At 38.7% G+C, this 13,287-nt stretch overlaps 2 protein-coding genes across 3 annotated transcripts in view; both read left to right on the top strand.

The window, feature by feature from the left end:
* Positions 1-9,291, top strand: part of LOC139984982 (uncharacterized) — a 41,707-nt gene extending 32,416 nt beyond the window's left edge. For both annotated transcript variants that reach the window (XM_071999149.1, XM_071999148.1), the window contains exon 2: positions 5,348-9,291. In XM_071999149.1, coding sequence (XP_071855250.1) covers positions 5,348-7,836 — 2,489 coding nt within the window. In that variant the 3' untranslated portion in view covers positions 7,837-9,291. The remainder of the gene's footprint in view (positions 1-5,347) is intronic.
* Positions 1-13,287, top strand: part of LOC139984985 (uncharacterized) — a 99,226-nt gene that overhangs the window by 35,913 nt on the left and 50,026 nt on the right. The gene's annotated exons all lie outside the window — the stretch shown is intronic.

Below are 13,287 nucleotides of genomic sequence, written 5' to 3'. Positions count from 1 at the left end.
TAAAAAGTAAACTTTAAGGGAATAAATATAATTTTCAAAGAATATACATGTGTAGCCTATACCTATAACAATTTTGTAAAAAATGTAGTTTTGATCAAAAGCATGTATACATGTATTTTGCAAGTAAAGCATATATTATTTTGTTATATATTCCGCTTTCTCGCGCTATATAGGTAGACTCTCGGTGGAAATGTTCAGCTGTTGTTGCTTATTCTAGAACTTAGTGGCCTTGCAATTTCCTATATATTTAAGTATAACTTAGCTAAATGCAGTTTAAAATAGGTGGGGCTTATTCGCAGGGCAGCCCTGCGAATAGCCAGACACATACACCTTATTTGCAGGGCAGACCTGTGAATAGCCGGACACAAGTATCTTATTCACAGGGCAGCCCTGCGAACAGCCGGACACAGACACCTTATTTGCAGGGCTGCCCTGCGAATAGCCAGACACAAGCATCTTATTTGCAGGGCTGCCCTGCGAACAGCGGGACACATACACCTTATTCACAGGGCAGCCTTAGACTGGTTAACGGGCTCAGTAACTTTTGGGGCTATGCGAGTTTGCTTTTGGGCACCAGTTATCTTTTTGAGAGTCTTAATTGGGAGCCCCTATATTTTGAGGGATTTATTGGCCCAGGTTGGGATTCCTATCTTAATGCTGTTAGGATTGGTTTTGGGAGCCTAGGGCCTTCAGATTGAACCAGTCTAGCATTAGTACCGCCAACATAAAAAATGTCATCCCTCATTTTCACCTTTGTTTTTGCAGAGTGACTGCCCTTTTGCATGTAAAGGTGTGGGAGAGGGGAGTGTCACACCCTTGACCATATTGGCTTTCGGGCAATGTCGGCTTTTGGGGAATCACAAGATAAGCTCCCTTAAAATAAGCTTTTAAAATTGAACTGCTGGGGTTCCAAAAATTAGCTTATGAAGTGGCTAAGACTATTTGGGCCCAATAGGTTGGCTTTTTCAAGGCCCCTAAACTGACTGGTATCAATAGCAAAACCGGCCTTTCAAGTCTCTCAAATATTGATTAAGTACAAACAATATTTGACGTTATGGGGCCATAAAGATTGGCATAATTGAGGACCCCAAAATTGACTTTTCAGAAGCCCTTCTTGCATCTCATAAATCTGGGAACTTGCAAAAGATTCAATCTCATGATTTGGGGCCGAATGTTCCATCCTTTCATATCCTTAATCACTGCCTACACCTAACGTTAGCAAGCCTAGGCAGTGGCTAACCGTTGGTCAGTCCATTTAGCATAACAGTAACGCTTATGACATGTACTGTATTTTGGGCTAGGCGACCTACGTTATAACTAAGTTACAGACTTGGGCTTAGGGCCTAGGCCCCCAATGCTGAATCGTAAATTTAATGTGCAAATGTAATTAAGTTCTTCTTACAGTATGTCAGTGGTTTAAAAAACAATATTTTTCTAATAATTCATGACAGTTAAAAGGTAGTATCTGTAAAATGTAGAATCTGATTTTGTAAGCCTGAAACTGAAAGACATGAAAGAACTTCAGGTTTGCGCACCAAGGTCAAATGAATGACGTCACATCAAAAATGGTGTCATCGAAAGCCAATAATAAACCTATTTTCAAAATCGTCACAGCACTGCAAATAAGGTGTCTGTGTACGTTATTCGCCAGGCTGCCCTGCGAATAATCATTTCCTTTAAAATATTAAGGAAGCACCTGAAGGTCATACTGTAGTAAATGATAAAATCAAGAGTTCTCTTTTTTTTTAAATTTTCATTAAAAAGAAGGCCTAGGCTACGCTAAAGAAGCACACTGAAGCTTTGCCTAGGGTAAGCTGAACTGCTGAAGTAACAGTTACACTGTAGGATGACTGTAACATTGAGCATACAGTATGCGTTGCCAGACTCAGGATTACTTCATATCCATTTCAAATGGAACGTCCCTTGCGTGGCCACTGATGTCATTCCTCATCACTAAGGTAGCTCTTAGTACTGCTTTTTTTTGGCAAACAGTTCAGAGTCCGTATTGACTATTATGCAGACTTTTGGGGTTAAAGAAGATTTTCAAAACTATCGTGGCAATTCATGACAACAAACAAACTCCATCTTCGTAGGCATTATCACACAGTTGTCACACGATCTACTTCTTCCCTGTTTACTCTTACTTTTCCCTTGCCTGTAATTCCTCTGCTATGAATATCAGATCAAAATCAAAAGGCTGTGGCCCTGCCATTGAACCTTCTTTGATTTCTTCATTTTTGGTTCCTTGCTTTAGCAAAAAGAACCTATGTAGTCAGGTTGGCGTGTGTGTGTGTGTGCGTTTGTTTTGCTATTTGACCGAGGACTTTCAAGAACAAAAGAATTTCAGGTCCTTGGTTGTGATTTCTAAAGAATCACCATGTTCTCAGAAGAATTCTATTGTATGGGGTATTGTTAAGGTTAGGGTACGTGGATTTGAACAATGGAAAATACAATGGGGTCCTCGGTCTGAATGAAACACAAACGTATAGGTGTGTGTGTGTGTGTGTGCGTCTGTGACACTTGCTTGGGTATGCTCTATCTCAATAAGGGAATGTTGGATTGAGGCCAAACTTCTGGGTGACCGTTGACCTCAATTTGACCTCTGATGACCTTTTTGTGTTTTGGGGGATTTTTACAGTCTTGATGCTATTTTCAGATGTCAAAGGTACCTTCTGATCATTAATGTCAATAGGTTGACCCCATTTGACCATTATGTGCGAAGTTATATGGGGTCAAAGTTTTTCGGTCGGAGTTAGGATGGTTGTACAGACTTGTCGTTTTGTTTTTGGAATCAGGAGATTAAACTACATCTGAAACCAAGGTCAAAAGGTCAAAGGTCACATTAGAAAAAACGTGCTTATTTTGGGAGGAAACAAGCAAAAAAGAAAATGTTTGGTTTTGATGCTAGATTTGGATATCAAAGGTACCTTCCAATCAAAAATATCAATTGGTTGACACCCGTGTGACCTTCGTGTGCAAAGTTATACAAGGTCAAAGTTAATTTTCAGACATTTAATGCAACAACTCCCAGTTCCAAGGTGTGACATGGTTGATATTTTTGGACAAGTTGCAAATGGTATAGGGGAATATTTTCAAACTGAACGGTCATGTGACCCGAGGTCACCAAAGGTCAATTAATGTCAAAAAACCAGTATTTTAGGGGTAGAAAATGGGCAAAGAAAAAAATGTTTGAATTTTTATAGTTTGATGCTCTAATTTAGGTCTCATCAATCAAAAATGTCAATAAGTTGACCCAAGGTGACCTTTGTATGTTAAGTTATATGAGGTCAAAGTTAATTTTCAGACATTTAGTGTAGTAACTCCCAGTGCCAAGGTGTTACACAGTTGATATTTTTGAGACAAGTTGCAAATGGTTTAGGGGAATATTTTCAAACTTAACGGTCATGTGATCCGAGGTCACCAAAGGTCAATTAATGATAAAAAACTAGTATTTTTGCGATAACTTGAGAACAAATTGTCCGTTAGGGTTGGAAGTTGCTTCAATGTAATCCAATTGTCAACCCGCATCTGGGTGACCCTTGAACTCAATTTGACCTCTGGTGACCTTTTTGTGTTTTGTGGATTTTTACAGTTTCGATGCTATTTTCAGATGTTAAAGGTACCTTCTGATCATAAATGTCAATGGGTTGACCCCCATTTGACCTTTGTGTGCGAAGTTATTTGAGGTCAAAGTTAATTTTCAGACATTTAATGCAATAACTCCCAGTGTCAAGGTGTGAGAAGGTTGATTTTTTTGGACAAGTTGCAAATGGTACTGTATAGGGGAATATTTTCAAACTTAACGGTCATGTGATCCAAGGTCACCAAAGGTCAGCTAATGTTCAAAAAGTAGTATTATGGGGGGGGGGGGTGGAGAAAATGGACAAAGAAAAAATGTTTGAATTTTTACAGTCATGCTCTATTTAGGTCTCACCGATCAAAAATGTCAACTGGTTGACCTCCGGGTGACCTTTGTGTGTGAAGTTATGTATACAAGTTCAAAGTTAATTTTTTGACATTTAATGCAATTAAATCTCAATGCCAAGGTGTGACATGGTTGATATTTTGGGACAAGTTGTGAATGGGGTGGTGGAACATTTTGAAACTTAAGGTCATGTCATCTGAGGTCACCATTGTTATCATATCTGTTGACACGCTTGAAGGTCTCTTATACTTCTTACATTTTCGACGCCATATTTAGATCTCAAAAGTGCCTTTTGATAAAAAATACGATCACATTTTGTGATCACAAAAGTGTTGGCTATAGTGTTGGTTACTTTATGGGAACATGTAGGACCACAATTACTTGGACTATTTGAGCCCAATCTTGCTTGATAATATTATGTGTATTGTCATATACCCCAAGCAAGGAACCACAGTGCCCTTGGGCTCTTGTTGTTTAGAAATTCTAATGAAATTGTTGTTTACTTACTGTGAGTACAGCTGTATTATGTAAGAGCAGTCCTCAGTGCATGCTTAATTCATATATATATACAGTAAGTTAACATGACCAGATGTTCCTGTTTTCCAGGGACTGCAGTCACTGGATTCCATGTAACGTCTCCAGATGAATATAGTTCACAGAAATGATCCCACAGTTAAAATACTTTCCTGGGAATACACTTCAATTTTTAAACTGGCTATGAATAATTCAGTGGTTTTTAGACACAGCTCCAATGTTTCATATGATTTCTGGATCACAGTCCTCGCTTCTCAGATCACTTAATAATTTCAAAAGGCAGTATTTTACATGGAAAACAACTCTTTGCATTTTTTAATACTGTGTATAGCACTTACCCTCCAAGTTTTCTTTGGACATCAATTGGCTCTGCATATATTCGGCAAAAATCCTAGAATGTTCTAAACATTTGAACATCATCTTGGAAACAGAGTACCACAAACACTCAAAGGCCCTCAAAACTCCACTTCTCATTTAAAAGTATAGTGTTACCCTTGATATCTATGTGGAAGGAGGATGGGATATATCCAAAAGAGAGCTAGATTTTGCTCAGTTGTCCAGAGGAATTGTATTCACGAGGATCTCTGTCAATATAAGCTAAAGATGTTGGTTGGATTTGTGTTCCACTTTTTAGGATTCTCTGGTGACAATGTGAAACTAAGTTTTGAGAGAAAAATGTTTCACTTTGCTAATTGAAAAGCCTATATCAATAACCTTGTTGACAATTTCACATCAATGCAAGAACTTTCCTAATCTCTTAAAAATAGCAAGGTTGAGAGCAAGTCTTATCCATAGTCCTAAATGAAATATTCTCATTGATGAAAAGTAGAAAATAACAGTTGGTTTCTGTTGTCATAATATCACCTCATGTTTTGCTTCAATTCTCAGTATTTCAGGGACTGTCCTCTGGACACTTTGCTCACTCACATCACCAAGAACATCAACAGGATGTTAAGAAGGAAGAAAAGGAGTCTGTGGAACCAGTTGATAGCTACTCATGTCATGTTTCATTCAGCCTGGAGGATGAGGCCAGTAAAGAAGAAACATCCTCTGGCAATACTAAACAAATCATAGGAAAACCGCATCAGACAGAGAATTGTACACTTTATAGAGAAGGGAATCCTGACAACAGTATTGATAGCAACAAGATGTTTACTCACACTGGAAGTGTGGAAAAACATGAAAAAAAATATGCAGGAGTGAAGCCTTATCAGTGCAACTACTGTGACAAAAAATTTGCCCATGCTTCTAGATTGAAGAGGCATGTAAGAACACATACAGGAGAGAAGCCTTATCATTGCAACTACTGTGACAAAAAGTTTGCTGAATCTGCACAAATGAGGATACATGAAAGAACACATACAGGAGAGAAGCCTTATCAGTGCAACTTTTGTGACAAAAAGTTTGCACAAGCTGCTAGTTTAAAGAGCCATGAAATAAGACACACAGGTGAGAAGCCTTATCAGTGTAACTACTGTGACAAAAAGTTTACCCAAGCCTCTAGTTTGAAGAGGCATGTAAGAACACACACAGGGGAGAAACCTTATCAGTGTAGTTACTGTAATAAAATGTTTGCTGATTCTGGAAAATTAAAGATACATGAAAGAATGCACACAGGAGAGAAGCCATATCAGTGTAACTACTGCGACAGAAAGTTTACTGAATCTGCACCAATGAGGACACATGAAAGAACACACACAGGAGAGAAGCCCTATCAGTGCAAATACTGTGACAACAAGTTTGCTGAATCTAGACAAATGAGGACACATGAAAGAACACACACAGGAGAGAAGCCTTATCAGTGTCACTACTGTGAAAAAAAATTTGCAAATTTTTCTAATTTAAAGGTTCATGAAAGAAAACATACAGGAAAGAAGCCTTATCAGTGTAACTACTGTGACAAAAAGTTTGCCAAAGCCTCTAGTTTGAAGAGGCATGTAAGAACACACACAGGGGAGAAACCTTATCAGTGTAGTTACTGTAATAAAATGTTTGCTGATTCTGGAAAATTAAAGATACATGAAAGAACGCACACAGGAGAGAAGCCATATCAGTGTAACTACTGCGACAGAAAGTTTACTGAATCTGCACCAATGAGGACACATGAAAGAACACATACAGGAGAGAAGCCTTATCAGTGCAAATACTGTGACAACAAGTTTGCTGAATCTAGACAAATGAGGACACATGAAAGAACACACACAGGAGAGAAGCCTTATCAGTGCAACTTTTGTGACAAAAAGTTTGCACAAGCTGCTAGTTTAAAGAGTCATGAAAGAAAACATGCAGGAGAGAAGCCTTATCAGTGTAACTATTGTAACAAAAAGTTTACCCAAACCTCTAGTTTAAAGAGCCATGAAATAAGACACACAGGTGAGAAGCCTTATCAGTGTAACTACTGTGACAAAAAGTTTCCTGCTTCTGGAGAAATGAGGAAACATGAAAGAACACATACAGGAGAGAAGCCTTATCAGTGCAACTTCTGTGACAAAAAGTTTCCTGCTTCTGGAGAAATGAGGAAACATGAAAGAACACACACAGGAGAGAAGCCTTATCAGTGCAACTTCTGTGACAAAAAGTTTGCTGTATCTGGAGAAATGAGGAAACATGAAAGAACACATACAGGAGAGAAGCCTTATCAGTGTAAATACTGTGACAAAAAGTTTCCTGCTTCTGGAGAAATGAGGAAACATGAAAGAACACATACAGGAGAGAAGCCTTATCAGTGTAAATACTGTGACAAAAAGTTTGCTGTATCTGGACAAATGAGGACACATGAAAGAACACACACAGGAGAGAAGCCTTATCAGTGTAACTATTGTAAGAAAATGTTTGCTTATTCTGGACAAATGAGGAATCATGAAAGAACACACACAGGAGAGAAGCCTTATCAGTGTAACTACTGTGACAAAAAGTTTGCTGTATCTGGACAAATGAGGACACATGAAAGAACACACACAGGAGAGAAGCCTTATCAGTGTAACTATTGTGAGAAAATGTTTGCTAATTCTGGACAAATGAGGAGACATGAAAGAACACACACAGGAGAGAAGCCTTATCAGTGCAACTATTGTGAGAAAATGTTTGCTGATTCTGGACAAATGAGGAGACATGAAAGAACACACACAGGAGAGAAGCCTTATCAGTGTAACTATTGTGAGATAATGTTTGCAGATTCTGGACAAATGAGGAGACATGAAAAGACACATACAGGAGAGAAGCCATATCAGTGTAACTATTGTAAGGAAAAGTTTGCTGAATCTGATAGTTTGAGAACACATGAAATAATACATACAGGGTCTGGCCTTGCCTCTGTAAATACTATAATAGAATGTGTGACAAAAAGGTTTCCAAGCTGCTATTTTGAAGAGCCATAAAAGATTGCACACGGGGAAAAAGCCTTATCAAGGTAACTTCTATGAGAAAATGTTTGCTTAAATTCTAGTAATTTGAGGATTCACAAAAGTACACATGTATAGGATCATGAGGCCAATTGGCTCGGTGTCCATAGACCTTTAAGAATGTGGATATTGTTGCAAAGGGTTTACTCTATCTGTAAATTGGGGGCAACATGGAAGATAACATTGAGGAGAAAAGCCTCATGAACGAACTTATTGTAACAAATGGTTTACTCTCTATACGTGTGTGTTGGCACAGTACAAATATGAATATAGCTATTGTGGGAAAAATGATTCATTACGTTGGGACTCAATATATGTATCTGGAAATAACATGAAAGAACTAGAAAATGATTTTAACTCCTTATGGTGAGAAAAAGCTTGTACGTAAATTGAAGGAACACACACATGCAGGAAACATTATCAGTTTACAGTAGCTACTTTAAGAAATTGTTTGATTCATCAGGACATTTAAGGAGACATGAAGACATGCTGTAGAGAAAAATTAGCAAAGTTTGCTAAATCTAGTGGACACATGAAGGAACACACAAAAGAATGAACACACACTAGAGAGACTGTGGCCAAATTCGTTGTTCAGTTTGGAAGTTGGAAGGGTAGAGTACATGGAAAAGCACCTACTGGAGCAAAGCCTTAGTAGTTCAGCAATTGGAAAAGACACATGAAAGAATATACCAGGAGAAACATTTAGCATTCATGATATGTAAATACTCTTGTTACATTATGTCTGAATATGACATCAGTTAATCAATACAGAGAACTAGTTGTTTTAGTAAACCTACTACTGAATATCATTTTGTTAATCACCAGGGAAAAAGTAAGCACATGAAATATCATGGTGAATGTCATCTTATGTTATAGATTTCACTCTTAACCACCTGCAATTCCTTAGGAACAAGCACTGGAATATTTTTCAAGCCATCCCTGGGAGTGTGCTTTCATGTCTGTTTCATAAATAACAAAGAAAGTTAAACTAATGTGAAATTATCAAAGTTTTACCATTGTATACTGGGTGATCTCAGAGGCAGAGGTCACAGATCATTTGTGGAATTTTAATGGATAGAGGTGGGGAGGGGGTAGGGATCAGTGCAGGTTCTGTGAGACATCAGCCTTCTAGGACAATGGTGCAGTAATGTACACAGGAAATGGACAAATTCTTAATGCATTGAGGGTTTTGTAAGGGAGGAAGTGTGAAGGTGACACCCTTGTCACAGATTTCGTGTTTATAAAGACATCGACAAATGTGAAGTCTTCAAATGATGCATTCTCAGGTGTATTTATACTATAAATCTGATCTACTGTACACACACATTCCTGTTAGCTTCTACCTTTGTATTTTCGAGTGAGTGTGAAAAGAGAAGGCGGAGAAGAGGAGGGGTACACCTCACATCAGCTTAATCTGTGCCTGGAAATATATATATATATATAAAAAACTGGGATACAATGTATATATGGATATATATATGGATATATATATATGTATATATATATATATATATATCCAGTATACGTCAATTTTCTGAATTTTGTCAACTTGTCGAGATGGTAGTAAGTGTGCAACTCGTCATTTTGCAGAAAATTGCTGCATTGACGAGATCCGTTATCTCGTCAAAACGACAATTTTCTGAATTTTGTCGTTTTGTCGAGATGGTAGTAAGTGTGCAACTCATCACTTTGCAGAAAATTGTTGCATTGACGAGAGCCGTTTTCTCGTCAAAACGTCAATTTTCTGAATTTTGTCGTTTTGTCGAGATGGTAGTAAGTGTGCAACTCGTCAATTTGCAGATAATTGCTGCATTGACGAGATCCGTGATCTCGTCAAAACGTCAATTTTCTGATTTTTGTCACGTTACCATCTCGTCAACTTGTCAATTTGCAGATAATTGTCGTTTTGTCAAGTTGGTATCGCGTCAATGCAATGTCCCATCTACACTTCCGTACAAATCGGCCTGTGCAGGCATTTTCATACATATGAACCAAGTGATTTTTGCATATTTCGAGTTGTCAATTCCAGTAGATAACACAAAATACACAACTTTTTGACTTAAGTTTTTAAAAAAAGGGTCAATACTCTCCTGAAAAATGGTATTTAAAGAAAAATTGCTATTTACCCATTGGCCCAAATTGCACCCCCAATTATGGCCAGAAGTGAGATTTCTTAAAATTGAGGGCGCTGTTCATAAAACTTATGACCCGCTTAACTCTTTTTTTTGCGCTTATCCCATACAACTACCACTGGACAAGGATCCTATGCAAATAAAAACTCAAACATGCCTTTGCTTGTGTATATAGAGCACACTAAAAGTAGGGCCAGAAAAGCCCCCTATCTCATTTTCGGCCATTTTAATTACTAGTTACGAAAAATTGAGACCGTAAATTTTCCTCAAACTTAGCTAAATTCAAAGACTGAGCACATGTCTTCCAAAATATCTGCAAAATGAGAATTAAAATACTTTGAATTTATTCAAACCATGCCTCCAAACTTAGGTTCATCAAATGAAATCTGGATTTGGTTGTTAGGCGGGGCCGTATCCTAGCAACCCAAAAATTTTCACAAGTTGTTTTGCCCAATTTTATCCTTTGAGACAAATGGCAAGACACCATATCAATTTCAGGCCACTGTTGATTTGGCATGGATTGACCCACATACAGTGTGGTTTCGATTATATATATATCGATATACATAGCTTCCTGCTTTGTGATTTTTGATTGTAAAATATTTCAATGTTTCAGGTTAGTAATCCTTTGTGTTGTTACCATCTACCTCTAACTGTGGGCCTATCTACTGTTGTTGAAGTATACGTTGCAAAGTAAGCTATAGGGTAATAGCACAAAGATGTACTAAGCATGTACACAATCTGTAATATCTGGTTAGTTTTGTGCTCAAATTTGGGGTTGGGCAAAGCCTATGGTAGCAGAACTTCATTCCCCAATCCCAACAAAGGCCCATCTCTTTGTCAGAGGAAAAATGTTCAGTGATGGACATACACGAATTTAAAACATTCTATTACCACAACAATGTGCTTTGACCTAGTTATACAGTAGAGCTAATTCATAGTTTACATTTGCATAAAATAGGAACTATTTGACCTCTAAACCTTGCATTACTTTGTACTTAAGCCACCCAACATGATCCTCTTGAGGGGAGCAATAAACTACCCCCCCCCCCCATCATCAGTCGTAACAGTTTTATCCGACAACAACCCGTCCATTAATGGAGGTTCAGGCACCACCTTCATCACTCTAGGTAAATTTAGACCCCCTTCCCCCCCCCCCGTCATGGGCTGGGTTCTTCCCCTAAATTTGCATGTAATGAGTGTTGTTTTACCTCCAAATGATTTCCCCAAACTGTTTGCTTCCTGCTCCCTCCCCTCCATCTCACCTCTCTCTACAGTTTGGAATTACATACATACTCACACGACATTACCATTGCAGAGAATACTTTAGCCTTAGGCAAGAAATGAGCAAGTCGGCAATCCATGATGTTGCAGATCTCATCTCCAAGACGAAAGTGATTGTTGGGTTACATATGAATGCATCTGGTTACCGTCTTGTTAATATGCTGGAACCCAGTTTTAATGTATATTTTAATTCATGTATAGTTTAGTTTAATGTAAAGTTTAGTAGAAAAGGATATTTCCCAACAATTACTGTTGTTTCATGCAAGGCTTTAAATTTGGGCCAATTTCACCTCTGACGTACATTGTCCTTTCAACCTAACCCTCAACATCCAAAATGGAAAATTTAAGTATTTTTCTTAAAAGGCTCTACATACTGTGTGGCTCAAAGGGTGTGAGGACTCGCGAAAAAAGCAAGGGCGACGGAAGCACTTTCAATCTGGGGGGGGGGGGGGCACCGACATCAATGGGCACTTTGCAGAAATTCGATTGGACTGATGTAGCCTTACAGTATATTTAGTACCCTTTATAACTCTTATTGTATTATCTTATTTGCGTATACACATCACTCCATCAATGTTCCCCCCCCCCCCCCCAAGGAAAATATGCATACTAGCACTGCAATATCCAATGTTCAAATTGGGAAACGAGGAACAAGTTTTCTTTTGAGACAAAATTAGGTGAAATCATGCTAGTTGCTAATGTAGGAATCTTCCGAATTAGAGTTTATTTCTTGTTAATATCTTAACAAATTTTTTCCATTCGAAATAGCTTTGAGTTTGACACACAGAAATTCACTAAAAGTCAGGGGCGGAGCCAGGATTTGCAAAGTTGTAGGCACGACTATCTGAGCGGAGCGCCACCATTAATTGGCGCGGAGCGTACAAGAATTTTTTTTGTTTTACAAACCCGTCAGATGGCCGGAAACGGCCCTTCCCGAGTGTTCATTCTGGTTCCCTGCCCTCTTGCTAACTTGAGACACCTCAATTTTTATGTAGAAAAGGGGCACATTTTTAACCCGAGGAAAAGTGGGGGGGGGGCACGTGCCCCCCCGGTTCCGCCGCCCTTGGCAAAAAGAAATGTCTAATGCCGGTATAATATGACATAGTTTTGACTGAGGTGTGGCAGAAGTGTTATACACATAGGCGTAGGAGGCGGGGGGGCTGGGGGGGGGGGGGCTGCAGCCCCCCCAACCAATTTTTTGGTGAAAATTCGGGCAATATGCTTAGAATTTTTCGGGCACCTACTGGAAGAATGATAATTTGCAATGTGTTTTTCATTTTTTTGGGTGAAAATTCGGCAATATGCTGAGAATTATTCGGGCATCTACTGAAAGAATAATAATTTGCAATGTGTTTTTCAATATTTTGGTGAAAATTCGGGCAATATGCTGAGAATTTTTTTCGGGCACCTACTGAAAGAATAACAATTTGCATTTTTTTCCAATTTTTTTTGGTGAAAATTTGGGCAATATGCTGAGAATTTTGCGTGTACCTACCAGTGGCGGAGCGTCCATACAGTCAATTTTCTGACAAATGGCGATGACACCTATTAATTCTTCGTTTATCTGCAAATTAGCAAGGCCCGGCAAGGGTCATTTCCGGCGATCTAGGGAGTAACTTTACTCAAAAAATTTCTGTACGCTCCGCGCCAACCTGTGGTGGCGCTCCGCTTAGATAGTGTCAAAAGCGCCCCTACAGACCATTCTCTCTCCCTTCTCCTGACCAATACCCCCTAGCTCCGCCACTGACACCTAGTGAAAGATGAAGAATTTGCAATGTGTTTTTCAATGGTTAAACTTATATTATTATTATTATCATTGTTGTTGTAATGACTTCCCCAATAATTCTAACCAATATGGAAGGGTAATAACACGGAAAATGATTTTATGTTATTGGCAGGTGATGTAATAACTGATGGATGCCTATATGATATGCACATTAACATGTGGAACGCGCGCGAAAAAATTTTGGTTATATTTTTCGGGCAAGTCGTTACAGCCCCCCCCCCCCCA

The sequence above is a fragment of the Apostichopus japonicus genome, chromosome 17 (assembly GCF_037975245.1).
Source record: "Apostichopus japonicus isolate 1M-3 chromosome 17, ASM3797524v1, whole genome shotgun sequence".
Classification (NCBI taxonomy): Eukaryota; Metazoa; Echinodermata; class Holothuroidea; order Aspidochirotida; family Stichopodidae; genus Apostichopus; species Apostichopus japonicus.
Note: the sequence above shows the minus strand (reverse complement) of the source record. Positions and strands in the feature narration are given on the sequence as shown.